This window comes from Lissotriton vulgaris, chromosome 10, assembly GCF_964263255.1.
Source record: "Lissotriton vulgaris chromosome 10, aLisVul1.2, whole genome shotgun sequence".
NCBI classification, from domain to species: domain Eukaryota; kingdom Metazoa; phylum Chordata; class Amphibia; order Caudata; family Salamandridae; genus Lissotriton; species Lissotriton vulgaris.
Genome location: NC_141698.1, coordinates 1,012,195,254 through 1,012,211,356, shown reverse-complemented (window position 1 = coordinate 1,012,211,356; position 16,103 = coordinate 1,012,195,254). Strand labels below are relative to the sequence as shown.

Below are 16,103 nucleotides of genomic sequence, written 5' to 3'. Positions count from 1 at the left end.
CCGACACCACCACCCACCCCCCAGCAGAATTGCCAGGGCTGGCTTGTGTTCTCAGTCTGCCCCTGATTGTGCAGAGTGTACACGTATGCATAAAACACCACCTTTGCATTAGTGTAAATTGGAATTCACAAAGGGCTTCCAGGAGTAAACCTGCAACCTGTGGGTGTTGCAGCTTCCCATGACTGCTCCTGGAGACCATTTTGGGTCCCACAAATTGAAAATCTACTCTGGAATGTAGGTGTCAACCTGCAAGAAGATTTTAAGTTGCTTTTGTGAACCTAGGGGCATATTTGCTAACATTTCACGCAAAACAGCACAGCAAGTGAAGTTGCTTTGTGGTACACAAGGGAGAGAGTAGATCGCCCAAATATTTTAAACAATATGGCGCAGTTCTGCTCTCCTCTAGCCCTGGCACACTTGTGGCTGACTTGTGCCAACACAGGCACTCTTGCAGCATGTTGCAAGGGTGCCTTTGTTGTGGTCAGGAAAGGTTTTGCGCTGCAAAGGATACCATCCTGCACAAAAAACTATAATTTGAAGCTATTTCCTCTTTGTATGTGTGCTGCACAATGCTTGTATTAAACTACGAAAGTATGACCCTTAAACCGTGTTGAGATTAGGGTAGGTACATGATAATAAACAAAACAATATCTCAACTGGTATTATTCTGAAAGGCGATTAGGCATGTATGCATCAAGCATTACGAGAACAGAGACAAGGAGACTCAAGTAGTGGTTTTAGAAATGTGCTCATGGCATCATATAATCAAAGAACAAAATAATGTATACAGTTGTAGCAGCACTGTAAGGAAACAAATATCAAACAACCCGAATTGGACTTTGTAAGAAATGGGGGTTACCCAAATCTCCAAGGGGGTAGCATGGAGCCAAGCGGGCAGGCCAAACTTCGAGGACATGTGAAGCACTCACGCAGTACCCACAGTCAACACACCAGGCACACCACAAAAGAGGCAGGACACCAGTTTGAGTTGGAAAAAGATACGTAGTTTAGTAGTGTTTCCAACCTGCAAGGCAAAAATGCAAAACAGTAGTGTCACAACAGGACGCCAATTGGTGCCAGAGCCAAGTGTATAAAGGGGGAATTATTTACATGGGAAGTAGGGCTGATTCTGTAAGTCCATGCTGAAAGGAAAAATGATGGGATCAAAATGACATTAGATCTGGGGCCAATCTGGCGGGGCCAACTCAGACTCTCATCCTTAGGGGTAGGCTGTAATTGCAAAATTCCATATTAGTATAGGTATACATCATGCACAATAACGCCAACCCAACCCCTGTAAGGGAAAAACATCAGGGCATCACAGTACATCATAAATAGGAGCACCTGTAATAAGTCAGCACGGCTGGCCCATTAACCTGGGGCATAACCAAGGGCCTGGAATAACACGTCAGGCCAACCTCTAGACCAACATTAGGCAGAACATACCTCACCCAGCATTAATATCAGGTAGGGGCCCTCCTCATAGACCAGGAACACCTGTAAGGAAACAGCTAGGCTCCCTCTACCATCAAACTAGGGGTATCAAACATCAGGGTGTACACAGCATCCAGCCCTCTTTACTTCTAGGCTCCCTTAGACATTTCCTTGCCCAGACTCCCTCTATAACTGGGGACCTCAGGGCACCCATACAGTAGGTACCTATATTTGCAATGAGGGGGAATAAGGCTCTCTACCCCAAAATATGCAATAAGGGCAACCGGCTTGCTCCCGAGGTGTCTGGTAGGGCAGTTAGTTGCTGAAAAGTCAGGGCAGTTCAACAAATCTGGAGCCCAAGTCACAGGTGCCCTCTGCCATACGGGCACCTGATAAGGCAACACAGTCCCCGGGGCGGGCACCGGCAATGTACCCCGTTGCCCTCTCTGTCCCCAACACAGTTAAGCGTAGGCCCCACTCACCGGGCTCTCCTTGATGGCTCCTGCGGGGCTCAGTAGGTGCTGCAGGCGTCCTCTGGGGTCTCCTCTGCAGGGGGGGACCAGGCACCGACAATGTGCCTCGAGTCGCGGAACTCTCCGGTGATCTGCGTGGTCACTCGGGCCCACAAGGCCTCATTCAGGCCTCAGTGTCGCAACCGGGGCTCCCTCTTCACTATGGGGGCCCCGCTACACACCTCCTGCTGGCTTCGGGCCTCCTCTAGGCTCCGCCCCTTTCTCAGGGTCTCGGGGCTCTCCTCAACAGTAAGCAGGGTTCTTTCCGAAGAGGGGGCAGGCACCGGCAATGGGCCTCGAGGCCCCCCTTTTCGTGACGTTGCCCGGGCCCCTCTTCCTCACGGGGACCCGGGGCTCCAAGATCGGCTGCAGGGCTCACCTTCCAACGGGAGCCCTGCGGATGTCGGGCAGCTCTCTCGGGGCCTCCGTACCTCGAGGCCCCTCCTCACCGGCTCTTCAGCGGCGACCTCGGTGGCTTCACCCGGGTTCCCTCTCCCTCACGGGAACCCGGGGCTTTGCGGGCCTCTTCCTGCTGCCCGGCGGGGCAGCCAATCCGTGCGCGGCCCTTCAGGGGTGCGGCCGCAAGGGCCAATGGCTGTGCGGCAAGGGCGGGGTCGCGGCCAATGACGCGGCCGGGCGCCCCCGTCACGTGGGCAGGTCGAGGCTGGCTTCTCGGGCCTAGCGCGGCCCTCTCCTCACATCGGCGGCCCTCTCCTGGCACCGGGGGCCACCGCAACATTTCCCACACCAGTGGGGAGGTCCCTCAGATACCGCGCCGGGTCGCGGCGGTGATTTTCGGCGTTACCCAACCGGCGCGAGGCAGCGCCAACACTCCTCGGGCTGCGGAGGTGAGGTCGGTCGCAATAAGGGGTAGGCTCCCTTTCATTAATTATTAATAATGCAGCAAGCGCGCCACAGCGAGGGTAGGCTCCTCCAGCGCGATTCTTCTCAGCAGGATGGCGCTATTCACAGCGCACTGCTCCTCCCTCAGCCCACACAGCTCTCAGGGCCTCACAGCACTTCGGTGCACAGCACTCCAGAGGGACAGACAGGTCTTCCAGGCATGTCAGCACTCCGGGGGCCACACCAGCCACAGTCCCTCAGGGGCCCAATCCTCCCCAGGCGGCTCCTCACGGCCCAGCGCTTCCAAGGGGGGCCACAGCTCCTCCAGAGGGGGTAGACAGTCCCACTGCAGTTCCTCAGGGGCACACTCCTCACCTCCTGGGGGGAACCCAATCAGCTCCTTCCCTTCTCAGCGCTCTTTCAGCGCGGCGCTGGCATGGTTCAAGGTCCCAACAGTGACAGGGACCTAGGCAGGGGCCCTCCCTTGTCAGGGGCCCATGAGGACAGCAGAGGGGGGGGGGGGGTTCTAGGGGTGCAGGGCCCAGCTCACAGGCCCATGTGGCGGTAGCACCTCACAGCAGGTCCCCTTACGTTCCTGTCCCAGCTCTGACTGACTCTCTGGTGGCACTTCCCCCTTACTTATACCCTCCTCCCAGGCAGTGCCAGAACCTTCTAGAATGTTGGCAAAGCTGGCCTAAACTGGCTCAAGGGGAAGGGGTGAGCACCCTGGGTGCCAGGCTTTCCCTCCAAAAGCTAGGGGTAGCTGGGTAATATTATCTAGACCGCTGACCTATGGCAGTCCAGTGGCAAAACCCATGGCCATGGCATCCATTTTAAACACAATACATTTCAGTCAGGTGCAGTTCTAAAATGGGGAAATTTACAAGTGCTCACACTATTTCATGACATTACATTTATAACAAGGTGTCTAACACCAGTCATGGCCTATACAGGTTTAATCCCATGGGGGAGACATCCTAGACAAGGGGGTCAAAAGCGAAAATTTTTGGGGGGAAAAGGCCAAGTCCAACAGACTTGGTGCTCTAAATGTGTACGTGACACAAGAAGTGGCCACGGAAGTGACAATTGTGATCAGCAGAAACGGCGCATGGTGCAGAGGTGCTTCAATATATCCAGTGTATCAAGTGATCAATGTGGCTCAAAGTAATGATTTGTAATACGAAATTCTTGAAAGATTTGACGGGTTATTTATCAGAGCCACAATGGAAAATGCGCAATCAGTTGCGCTGAACGGTCGACTACGTTTTGATCCTATCAATCAGGATCATCTTCAGGACCGGGTTGTCATTGAGAACCAATGTGCCTGCTGTCACTGCAATCCGGGAAATACGGACAGCCTGTGCCAGGGCACAAAACAGAGCCTGATAGAGACCTGTATCGAGGCCCCCTTAAAAAACTGCTGGTACTCAGACCCGGTGAGACCTGGCCCACTTAAAGCCCTGGTGTTATGTCCATTATGTGGATTCACGGGAATACCCCTGCACTACCCATGAAAAGGCTACCTGGTACAGGTAAAACAAGGCAGCGCTATGCCCAGCCACGCAAATCGGGACTTGTGTCGCTATGTAAATCCAAAAATAGGTTTTATGTTGGAGTGTGTTATAAAAGTGAGGAAACCCAATGCAAAATCTTTGTATATTTGGGACTGAGGCTATAGAGCATAGGACGATACAAAGCTTCTCTGGAAATCGCATGGTTAAAAATCTTAAGTGTGTATGTATCTTCACAACACTGTGCATGAATCCCAATGCAGTTCACACAACCTGCATTCTCCATTTTCACACACCTGATAGATTACATGTCGCAACAAGATAAATCACTGGGAGAGTTTCTTTCTCTATTACTAATTTGACGTGTGCTGCATATCATCCACCTGAGGGCAGATCCAAGAGGAATGGCATTGAGAAATGGTTGTTGGTGCCCAGAAGGCAGGCAGGGTCATGGCTGTGGTACGGCAGATCATGCATTTCTTGACATCCTCTCCTTCCAGATATGAGAACGAGCAACCTTTCCGAAAAGCAGTGGAAGAAGAAATAAACTCCCTCTACAAAGTGATTGATGACGCTAATTTGACAAAAATGGACCTGGAAAGTCAGATAGAGAGCATGAAGACGGAGTTGGCTCTGCTGTCCAGGAATCATGAAGAGGTGGGTTATAGAGGCACTCATAAAGTGGAAGTTGTTGCTGTGTGTCACACACGTCTGCTGTTCGGCTCCAGGGAGAGTCTTTCTTTTATGTTCATGCCACTGGGCAAATCGCGATTCATGTGGACGATATACTCATGGATCAGCACGGATCAGCGTCATTTCTAGTAAAGTTTTTTTAGGGGGCGGGGGGGGGTAGAGGGGTACACGATGAACTACAAATATCGGCCCTCATTTCAACATGTTATAGGGCATTTCAATGGAAGGCTCAGACTGCAGATGCTTTTTTTCAAATAAATCTAAATCTTTGCATGGAATAAATGTATGTTCTTGTATCCCACACATACTAAAAACTGAGGGGCATGTTACCACGCCCCTATCGCCACCACAACACTTTTTGTGACATTGTGGTGGCGATAGGGTCATCGCCCTATTACCAAGGCAGCGTTAAACCACATAACGTGGCTAAAAGCTATGTTAAGTGGCTTAACGCTGCCTTGGTAATAGGGCCCTTTTCACACTAAAATTAGCGTGAAATGGGTGTGCAGTGGGTGTTGCGGTGGGCGTTTCACCGCAACACGCATTCACTTCGACGCTGCCACCTATTATCAAGAGAGGCGATAATAGGTTGAAGCACCGAACTTAAGACCAGGAAAATCCTGGTCTTAAGGTGGCGAAACGAGGAGAAATGCTTCATTTATTCTCGTTGGTGCTTTTTCCATGTGTGCTGCCTTGTGCAGCACACATGGAAAAAGCAAAATGCCAAGGTTTGTTTATGCACAGGAAGGTGTCACTTCCTGTACATAAACAACCCTTTTCTTTAAATGCCATTTTGTAACTTACATTTGTGCTGCAGGAAGTAGCACACATGTAAGTTACAAAACGGCATGTTAGGTTTGTTTATGTACAGGAAGGGACACCTTCCTGTACATAAATAAACCTCCCTGCTCGCAGACACCCTTGCACTCTGGTGCAAGGGTGCCTGCGTTGGCGTTAAGTTGTGAGACTTTGCGCCATCGCAGGGGGAAACGCCAGGCTGTTCCATATCCTTGATAATATGGTGCAGCCTTGCTCTTCCGAAGTGGCGATGAGAGGCGTTAAGACAAGGAGGCTAATGCCTCTCACCACCACTTCCTAGATAATAGGCCCACACATTTCTTCTCAGCACTCTCAAGTTTATAGCTTCTTAGGAGTAGAACTCTGACGTGGCGTGCCTAGGATCACACACATCGGTAAAATGGGAAGTTGGGTTTAAAAACCAGCAGACGTTTAACACTGTGGAAGTTGGTTGATAAGCCTCAGTTCCTCCCCACAGAATCACTAATGTAATGTCACAGTATTTAACAATCAATGCACATGTTGGAGAGGTTTCAGTAATGTGCAGAACAGCTGCTAAAAATCGTTTGGTAGCAGCCTTTTCCCCACAGGCTGCTTCTTAAGTCACCTGAGGAGTAAAGCATGTACATTTAGGGGCAGATTTACTAATACTTTTTTTACAGAGCAAATTTTAATTTGTGTTGGAAAGAAGCCCCAAAGACATGCAAAGTAGCTGAGTGCTTATTTGTGCTACTTTGTGGCAAGGGGGTGTTCCATGTATAATACATGGGCATTTCGATGCAATTACCCAAGGCTTTTGATGCAAAACCCTCTGTACTAAAAGAGGCAAGATTTCCACCAAAAGCTAACGCCTTCTTGATGCAGGCATAAAGTCTGCAAAACGTTTTCTTTCACCTTTTAAACTTTGTGTGTGTGCTGCCCTTTACAGCACACACAGAAAGTGTTAAACCCATGGATGACATTTAGGGATCAAGCTGCGACCCCTGGCTTGCCCTGTGATACCCCTAGAAATGCTTTTGCGACCCCTGGCCTTAGAAGTGGCAAATTCAGTGCCAGGAACAGAAGGGCAGCTGGGGCTCTCCTCTCTTTATTTTCTGTCAATTTTTTTATTACACTAATAGTGAAAAAAATTAAATATATTATTCACCAATAGTGTAATAAAAATCAAGTACTATAAGCTGGAATATGACCTTCCATGGTAGCCGAGGTAAGCAAAAATGCTTTTAAATTTTGTGTGAATTTGTGTGTATGTGTAAGTATGTGTGTGTGAGTGAAAGTGAAGGTCATAGGGCGTGAAATGTCACTTCAGCCACCTCTGGCATTTCAGTGAATTGATGTCCATGGTTAAACTGTGCCCCAGCATAAGATGTTGTACTGAAAGGGTATCTTCCAGAACAACACTTATATTTGACATAGTGCACAGAGCTTTGCAGTATGGTGCAAGCGTTTGGTTGCATTGGTGCATGGCAGCCTACAGTGCACCAGCAAAGAGACTTAGGAAAGCAAAACCATCTCCTAGCAGATATGATCGCTCCCTTTCACACAATGCAGCACAGTAGCTTTTATTGCTGGACTACATTGTGTGCAAACGTAATAAATCTTCCCCTTTGTGTCTTATCTTTAAAGCAATGTGTCACTAAACATTTTATCCACCAGTAACATCCCTGCTTTTCACTACATGAAATTAACTGCATTATATTTTTCTGGGGAGGCAATGGCCAAATAGCGTTTCATTAATAATTCCTGTGTAAAGGCCTGATAATTCAAGTTACCGAGCTCAGAAGGATGGAAGGCTGAGTAGGCCTACTGACATCAGGGTCGGACTGGGAACCCAAAGCAGCCCTGGCAATTTTGGAAGACCAGCCCCCTCCCGGGGGAGGAAGGGGCTGCAAGTGTGAAGCACTGCTACTTTTGTTACTGGGGGACGATATTGCATCAACGCTGCAAAACCAACCCACAGTAACAAAAAAATGTCCCCCACTTCTGCAAAACCAGCCCCCGTCCATCCAGCCTCCCGGGAAAACGCCTGATGCCCGCTACTGCCAATCCAGCCCTGACTGACATTCCAACTCACAACTTGGATGTTTTATACTGGTGTCAGGATTGAACATTGCACTCACTGAGCTGCCTTCCAGGGCTGTTTCTACCATTAGGCAAGCCTAGGCGACCGCCTAGTGCAGCAAAAGGGGGAGGGCGGCAAAAAAACATCATATGCATGGGAGGGGGCACTTTACGAACCATTGCATTTAAGTTGTTGTCTGCAATTGGAAATGTCTATCATGCGTTGGACTAGTCAATAGACACTTCGGAAGTAAACTGAGAAAAAACCGGCAGACAAGCAGATGTAATTAGGAGGTACAAGTCAGTAAATGCGCGTCTATTTACAGTACAATACCACAATAATTGGTTGCTGTCCTCTTTTCTTGTGAGTCCATTGGCCTCTGTGCCCACTGGCATGAAACGTATGAGTTCGCCTTTTTCTTTCTCACTTTTTCCAAACTGATTGGATACGCTGGCCTGGGCAATCACACATACGAAGCAGGGTCGCACTGGCCTATTGGCCAATCTGGCAGCTCATGAAAGCATCAGCACTTTGAAGAAGGCATTGCTCCTTCAAGGGTCCTGACCACTTTCAGAAGGACACGGAAAGGGGATGCTCCTGTGTCACTGACATTTCACCTTTAAGCATGCATCGCCTCATTTCTCACCCTGTCCCGGGGACACTCAAGAAGGCAAGGCACCCTGCTGGCGCAAGTATCTTCTGAACACCCTGTCCTCTGCCCATTGAAGATGCGCCATTAGCCCATGATGTTGTGGTAGGAGCCACACCCCTTGCGTGTGATGCATACATTATAAACGTCACTACAGAGGCTGGGTTGAAAAAGCTTGATGGTCCTGGGGGCGTCTTCCTTATTCTGAGTTATTCGGCAGTACCGTTATCAGAAGAGATGCGCACGATCGCAGCACTCCAAGAAATATGGGGCATATTATCAAGACTGGCGATACAATTATCGACGCTTTATAGGCAGGAAACTGCCGCTAAAGTGGCAATAAGGGGCTTGATAATATGCTCTATAGAATTGCAATAGAAACCCAGGTTAGACATCTAACCTGGGCTTCTATGTGAATGCTCTAGGGCAGGGGTCTCCAAACCGGTCCAGGAGGGCCGGATCCCTGCCAGATTTTTGGGATATCCCCATTGAGATACTTGTAGTAATTTTAAAAATCTGGCATGGATCCGGCCCTCCAGGACCGGTTTGGAGACCCCTGCTCTAGGGCATATTATCAAGCCCCTTATCGCCACTTTAGCAGCAGTTTCCTGCCGATAAAGCAGCGATAATTGTATCGCCCCCATCTTGATAATATGCCCCATGGTCATTTTGAACTTCAGAGTTATTTCTGATGAAAAAACTGGCAGATAGAACCTGGTTAGATTTCCACAGGGACGAGGTGAGCAAGAAAATGGCCGACCTCAGAATCTCCGAAATGTGTGTAAATATGGCACTGGAGTTTCTTCCTTTGGTGAAGTTTTGTTCTTCACGGGCGGTATTACTGCGCTGAAATGACTTGCAACTTGTAATGAGGACTAAAGCAGTAAGCACTCTGAGTTCAGCACAGAAGAAACATTTTCAAGCAAGTGTCAGTTTTATAACATTGTATTTCAGTCCATCACGTATTTGTGTTTCGTTTCCAGGGTCAAGGGAGTTGTGCTGCAGAATGTATTTACCCCATGTTCCTAATCCAAACATTAGTGTCACATAATGATTAAACGGATTGTGTTTCTAGACTATTCTTTTGTATTCTTTCCCTTTGAATAATACTTTGAGTCATTGAAGTCACCACAGCTCACAAGCGTTCACAAGTTTTCACGGCCTGTTGGCAAAGCAAAGTGCAGGGCTTCAGGGGCAGGCAGCGCCTGATGCACGGGTACCCAGCGCATGCTTTGGGACTAGACTCTGTCACGCACGACATTAAACAAGCTCACCAGGTGTCCAAATCACGTATTTTGTATTCCCACGTGTGCATAGGTCCCACGAGTCCGCTAAACTAAACAATTTATAATTGAAGAAAACTCTGAGCATTGGGAAAGGAGACCACCAGAACCCCAGTAAATATATCCAAGTCTTTTTTGCTGTTGCAGTTTTATAAAGCGCAAACTTGGGTCAAGGGCATTACAGTGCTTTACACAAGCACCAGAGATTACATTACACAAGGTCGGATTCATTTTTAGGTCTCGCCTGTCGATGCGCATGCGCATCGAGCTTGCGAGACTATGGGAGCTTATCCACTCTTGAACCAACTTGCAAGGAATCGTGGCGATTCCTTGCAGTGCCCGTGACTTTTAAGCTCAATGCGCATGCGCATTGAGCTTAAAAGCGCGTGCACATCAGTTCCCTCCCTCCCCTTATCTCTCTTCACTCCGTCTTGTTTTACCCGCTCCGCCCCCTCCCCTGCCCGCCGTGTCGCATTTCTCCTCCCCCTCCCCTTCTCTCTCTTCCCTCCGTCTTGTTTGTTTATTTTTTTACCCGCTCCGCCCCCTCCCCTGCCCGCCGTGTCGCATTTCTCCTCCCCCCTCCCCTTATCTGCCTTCCCTCCGTCTTTTTTTTTTTTTTACCCGCTCCGCCCCATCCCCCAGCTCACATCTCCACACAGTGATTCCTCTCAGCGGGAACTCTCTTGCCAGAGCGTTCGGCGGCCTCCCGCCTAGTGTGCGCTCAGCTGTTGGGCCTCAGCGAACGTTCTACCCGCTGTCTTCCTTCTGGGACTGAGTTTTTACCCGTGCAGAGCGGTGTTCTGCACACAGCGGGAGCTCTGTTTTTCAGATTTCTTCAAAGGCAGTCACGAGTTCTTAGGCCACATAATCTTATCTATTTCTCCTCGCAGCTGGAGCATATTTCTTCAAGTGGCAGTCACGAGTTCCTGAGCCACAGAATCATTATCGATTTCTTCGACCTGCAGCACGGTCAAGTTACCTTACTCATGTAATTGCCTGCCAGTTCTACATCGCTGACAGGCACAGCTCATTCTAGAGTGGATAGTTCTTACTTGGCTGGCTATTCTGACACTTGTTTTCATTCTTAGAGGCTCTCTTTAGGTCTCGTGACCTATCAATGCGCACCGCTCTTCCGCAGTACTGCAACCTACACCCTCCCTAACCCTCACCCTCAACCCCTCACCCTCACCCTCACTCACCCTCAACCCCTCACCCTCACTCACCCTCACTCACCCTCACCCTCACTCACCCTCACTCACCCTCACTCACCCTCAACCCCTCACCCTCACTCACCCTCACTCACCCTCACCCTCACTCACCCTCACTCACCCTCAACCCCTCACCCTCACTCACTCACCCTCACCCTCACTCACCCTCACCCTCACTCACCCTCACCCTCACTCACCCTCTACCCCTCACCCTCACTCAACCCCTCACCCTCACCCTCACTCACCCTCAACCCCTCACCCTCAACCCTTCACTCACCCTCACTCTCACTCATCCTCACTCACCCTCAACCCCTCACCCTCACCCTCACTCACCCTCACCCACCCTCAACCCCTCACCCTAACTCACCCTCACTCACCCTCAACCCCTCACCCTCACTCACCCTCACTCACCCTCAACCCCTCACCCTCAACCCCTCACCCTCACTCACCCTCAACCCCTCACCCTCACCCACCTTCACTCACACTCACCCTCACTCACCCTCACTCACCCTCACCCTCACTTACCCTCACCCACCTCAACCCCTCACCCTAACTCACCCTCACTCACCCTCAACCCCTCACCCTCACTCACCCTCACCCTCACTCACCCTCAACCCCTCACCCTCACTCACCCTCAACCCCTCACCCTCACTCACCCTCAACCCCTCACCCTCACCCACCTTCACTCACACTCACCCTCACTCACCTTCACTCACCCTCACCCTCACTCACCCTCACTCACCCTCACCCTCACTCACCCTCACCCTCACTCACCCTCACCCACCCTCAACCCCTCACCCTAACTCACCCTCACTCACCCTCAACCCCTCACCCTCACTCACCCTCACCCTCACTCACCCTCAACCCCTCACCTTCACTCACCCTCACCCTCACTCACCCTCACTCACCCTCACCCTCACTTACCCTCACCCACCTCAACCCCTCACCCTAACTCACCCTCACTCACCCTCAACCCCTCACCCTCACTCACCCTCACCCTCACTCACCCTCAACCCCTCACCCTCACTCACCCTCAACCCCTCACCCTCACTCACCCTCAACCCCTCACCCTCACTCACCCTCAACCCCTCACCCTCACTCACCCTCAACCCCTCACCCTCAACCCCTCACTCACCCTCACTCTCACTCACCCTCACTCACCCTCAACCCCTCAGCCTCACCCTCAACCCCTCAGCCTCACCCTCACTCACCCTCACCCTCACCCTCACTCACCCTCAACCCCTCACCCTCACTCACCCTCACTCACCCTCAACCCCTCACCCTCACTCACCCTCACCCTCACCCTCAACCCCTCACCCTCACTCACCCTCAACCCCTCACCCTCAACCCCTCACCCTCGACCCCTCCCCCTCAACCCCTCACCCTCACTCACCCTCACTCACCCTCTCTCACCCTCACTCACCCTCAACCCCTCACCCTCACTCACCCTCAACCCCTCACCCTCACTCACCCTCAACCCCTCACCCCCTCACCCTCACCCTCACTCACCCTCACAACACATATTGTGTTACAATAGGTGTCACATTTGCGAAAGATAAAACTATTGGCATTGTAAATAACAAAGCTATTAATTCGCTATTTTCAAAACAAGCACATAAATAAAAAATGTGTCCTTTACAATACCAATAGCTCAAACTTTCCTAATGCGAGACCTATTGCATTGCTGTGCTTCTCTCCCCTGCTGCACTCTCCTGCTCTCTAGAGATGTGGCCTAACGACCAGAGCTGCCATCTAAGTCACGTAAATACAAAACATGTTGCATTCCAAATGCTATAGGTGTCACATTCGCGAAAGTTATAACTATTGGCATTGTAAATGACAAAGCCATCAATTTAGCAATTTTAAAAACCAACAAATAAATACAATATGTCATTTACAAGACCAATAACTCCAACTTTTCTAATGCGAGACCTATTGCATTTCCAATGCTTGTTTAAAGGTAGTGGAGAGCTCTGGCCGTTAGGAGACATCTCCTCATGACTGCGCACATCACATGAAGGTGAGAAGGCGGCAGCTCCATCGGGGCTGCACAGATGTTTGCCCTAACAGCGCTGTGGGCTGGGCTGGAGACGGGGGAGGCCCATGGGCTAACTGGTGTTTGACAACAAGCACAATGCAATGTATGTATCGACGGATGAGATGGTACAGACAGTGCATCAAAGTAACGATCTGACCGCGGTACACTGCTGTGAAGGCCGGTCTCCTCTGCTGTTGTCAACCCACTCTCTCCCCTTTGATGTACGACATTGTTTGTCAGTCAAAGATCATCAGCCAGGCCTTCAGGACAGGTAGCAGGCAGCAGGGGTCTGACGTCACTAAACTTCATATTGTTTTCAGTTCTACCAAAGATGACCCCGAGTCAACCGGTACGGACAGCTACGTCAGATAGAGGAACATAATTTCCTGGGAAGGTGTTTCATATATTGATCTCGTTAGACTAATTTGGGAGTGTTTAAGAATGCGGTATGAATGTGTTTGTATTTATATAGCGCCTTCTACCCAAAGGGCTCGTAGCGCTGTATTCATACCGCTGTGGAACGCTTCCTGGCTTTCCTGTGAGATGTCCACTCCTGGGCACCCCCAAGGTGAAGCCAGGCATCCAAGCGCTGCTGGGGCCGTTGTGGAGATTAAGTAAGCTATTTCCCAGAGTCACAGAGTGGGACCCATGATTGGACTAGGCACCGAGGCGAGAATTATCAGGTCCAGGGAGATTGAGTCCAAGAGCCGCTGAGGCGGGAATTGAACCCAGGTCCCAGGCCAGCCCTCTGCATCAGGGTCTGCGGCTCTAACCATTGAGCCACACTTCTCCAGTATAGAAAACTGTCTTTGTAAAGCGAGGGAAGTTTTCTAAGGCTGGTGGTATGCAGAGCGTGGGCTTAGACCATCTAAGAAGGTAGACTTATGACCAGCTGAGCGCTGGACCGTGCTCGAGCGTGGCACAAAGTGAACCTGGAGAGGTGGAAGAATGAGTGAAAGGTGTAGTATGCGGGATGAAATCTTTAATGCGGATTTGACAGTCCAGACTAGATAGAGAGGCACCGAAGTAGGCTTCTGTTCCCCAACACCTGGATGACAGGGGGAAAGAGTGATGGTAGTAAAAGGGAGGGGTCGGCATTTTTCAATTCTCGCCTATGGCGGTAAAACACCTGGAAACGGCAGGGCTTTTACATTTGATTTGCCATTCCTAATGCATGTCTACATTGCAATGCTGTTTGCTATGGCCGTGCAATTGTTGACGTTTTATGGCAGCAATGGGGTGCGTGAAATGTTATTGTTGCTATGGAGCACCTTGTCGAAGAGGAAGGGGGGAATGTGCCTGGTATTGTAGACGTCAGAGCACTCAAAGCCCTGCAGTCTCCTATATTAGTCTCCCCCCCCCCTCCCCACACACACACAAACACGCTCTATAATGTTAATCAGCACTGGCTCACAAGGAGCAAACACTGTTTACAGGTTTCATGAGTGCAAAATTTCAACCCCCATTCTATGATTCCCCTGTGTTTATAATTCTGCATTCATGTCAGAGCCTCATTGGACATTTCACTATTCATTTATGCAGTTTTGTTGATCACTTATATATTTCATTAATATTTTTACATTTGAGGTGCATACATTCAATTGTTTAGAGTTTTCACTGTAATTTAGGATTATTGGATTGCATTCAGATATGCAGAGGTCAACATTTGCCCTTGCTGAATGTTATGAGTTGCCTAATTTTACCCTTAAATAACTTGGCAGGGAGTGCTTTTCCTTTCCTATTTCCTTCTATACCTGGAAACATTTGGTTTTGCTTTCTCTGAGACGTGGGCAAGACTGAGAGATTTTATAAAAATGTCTTTGATGATGGATTATAACCACACAAAAAAGTATTACACTGTTCTTTGTTTTTTATTTACAGTTGTGGGCACTATTGCTTAAGCAATTTATATGATAGTCAAAACAGTCATAGCGCCCAGATGTGGGGCCGGGGACGGTGTAATCCTCAAGAACAGATGAGGGAATATGTCCCTAAAGACAAGATACAAAACAGCATTTCAGAATACAGTCATTTGTGAAGAATGACTCAAAAAGTGAGTTTGAGATCAATAACTTAGAAAACTATGAAGGCTTATTAAAATATTATAGTGTAATGCAGGGAAATGAAGAATGTAAATGAGGCAGCAGTCTCATTGAGTCAGTTAAAATGCATAGAAATCTATTACTATGTAGTCTCTCAGAATCAAGGTAAAAAACAACATTAGGCAAAATCTGAAAAATAGACTAAGAGCCTCATTGCGAGTTTCGCAGTCTATGGACTGCCGTCCCAGCTGTGGCGGTCCCGCGGTGGTGAGCCTTCTACTGTACTACACGTTGGGAGTGTTGCCTACACAGGGACCGCAGCTGGACCGCCGGCACCACCAGCACACCACCGAGGTCATGGGCGGGGGACTGCAGCCTCCATCGGGCGGTACAGAGGCACAAGACCGCCATCGGATGTATGACGTTACAACGCATACTTTTACAACGCCTACTTTTACAACGCATATTTTACACCGCAACATCCATTACAACGCATACCATTACAACGCATGCCATTACAACAAATTATTTGAAACTACCTTTACAACGCATTCCACTACAACGCATACTACATTTACAATGCATACCATTACAACGCATAACATTACATTGCATGTGAGGTAAGTATTGGATAGTGTAGGGGTAAAAATTACTATTCTAACTCCAGGGGGTGCAACCGTAGGGTAAGTGTTGGATAGTGTAGGGGTTAAAATTACTACTCTAACTCCAGGGGGTGCAACAGTATGGTAAGTGTTGGATAGTGTAGGGGTAAAAATTACTATTCTAACTCCAGGAGGTGCAACAGTAGGGTAAGTGTTGGATAGTGTAAGGGTACTATGTGTTGGAATGCTATGCACTGTAATGGTATGCGTTGTAGTGACTGCGTTGTAATGGCATGCGTTGTAGTGGTGTGCGTTGTAGTGTCATGCGTTGTAATGGTTGCGTTGTAAATGCATGCGTTGTAATGGATGTTGCGTTGTAAAAGTTTCGTTGTAATAGTAGTGCGTTGTAAAAGTTGCGTTGTAAAGGT

The 16,103-nt window shown here is 49.3% G+C and overlaps 1 protein-coding gene across 2 annotated transcripts in view; it reads left to right on the top strand.

Annotated features, from left to right (window-relative positions):
* The window catches only part of BFSP2 (beaded filament structural protein 2), a 115,694-nt gene that overhangs the window by 76,330 nt on the left and 23,261 nt on the right, over window positions 1–16,103 (top strand). For both annotated transcript variants that reach the window (XM_086940012.1, XM_086940013.1), the window contains exon 3: window positions 4,801–4,957. In XM_086940012.1, coding sequence (XP_086796138.1) covers window positions 4,801–4,957 — 157 coding nt within the window. The remainder of the gene's footprint in view (window positions 1–4,800; window positions 4,958–16,103) is intronic.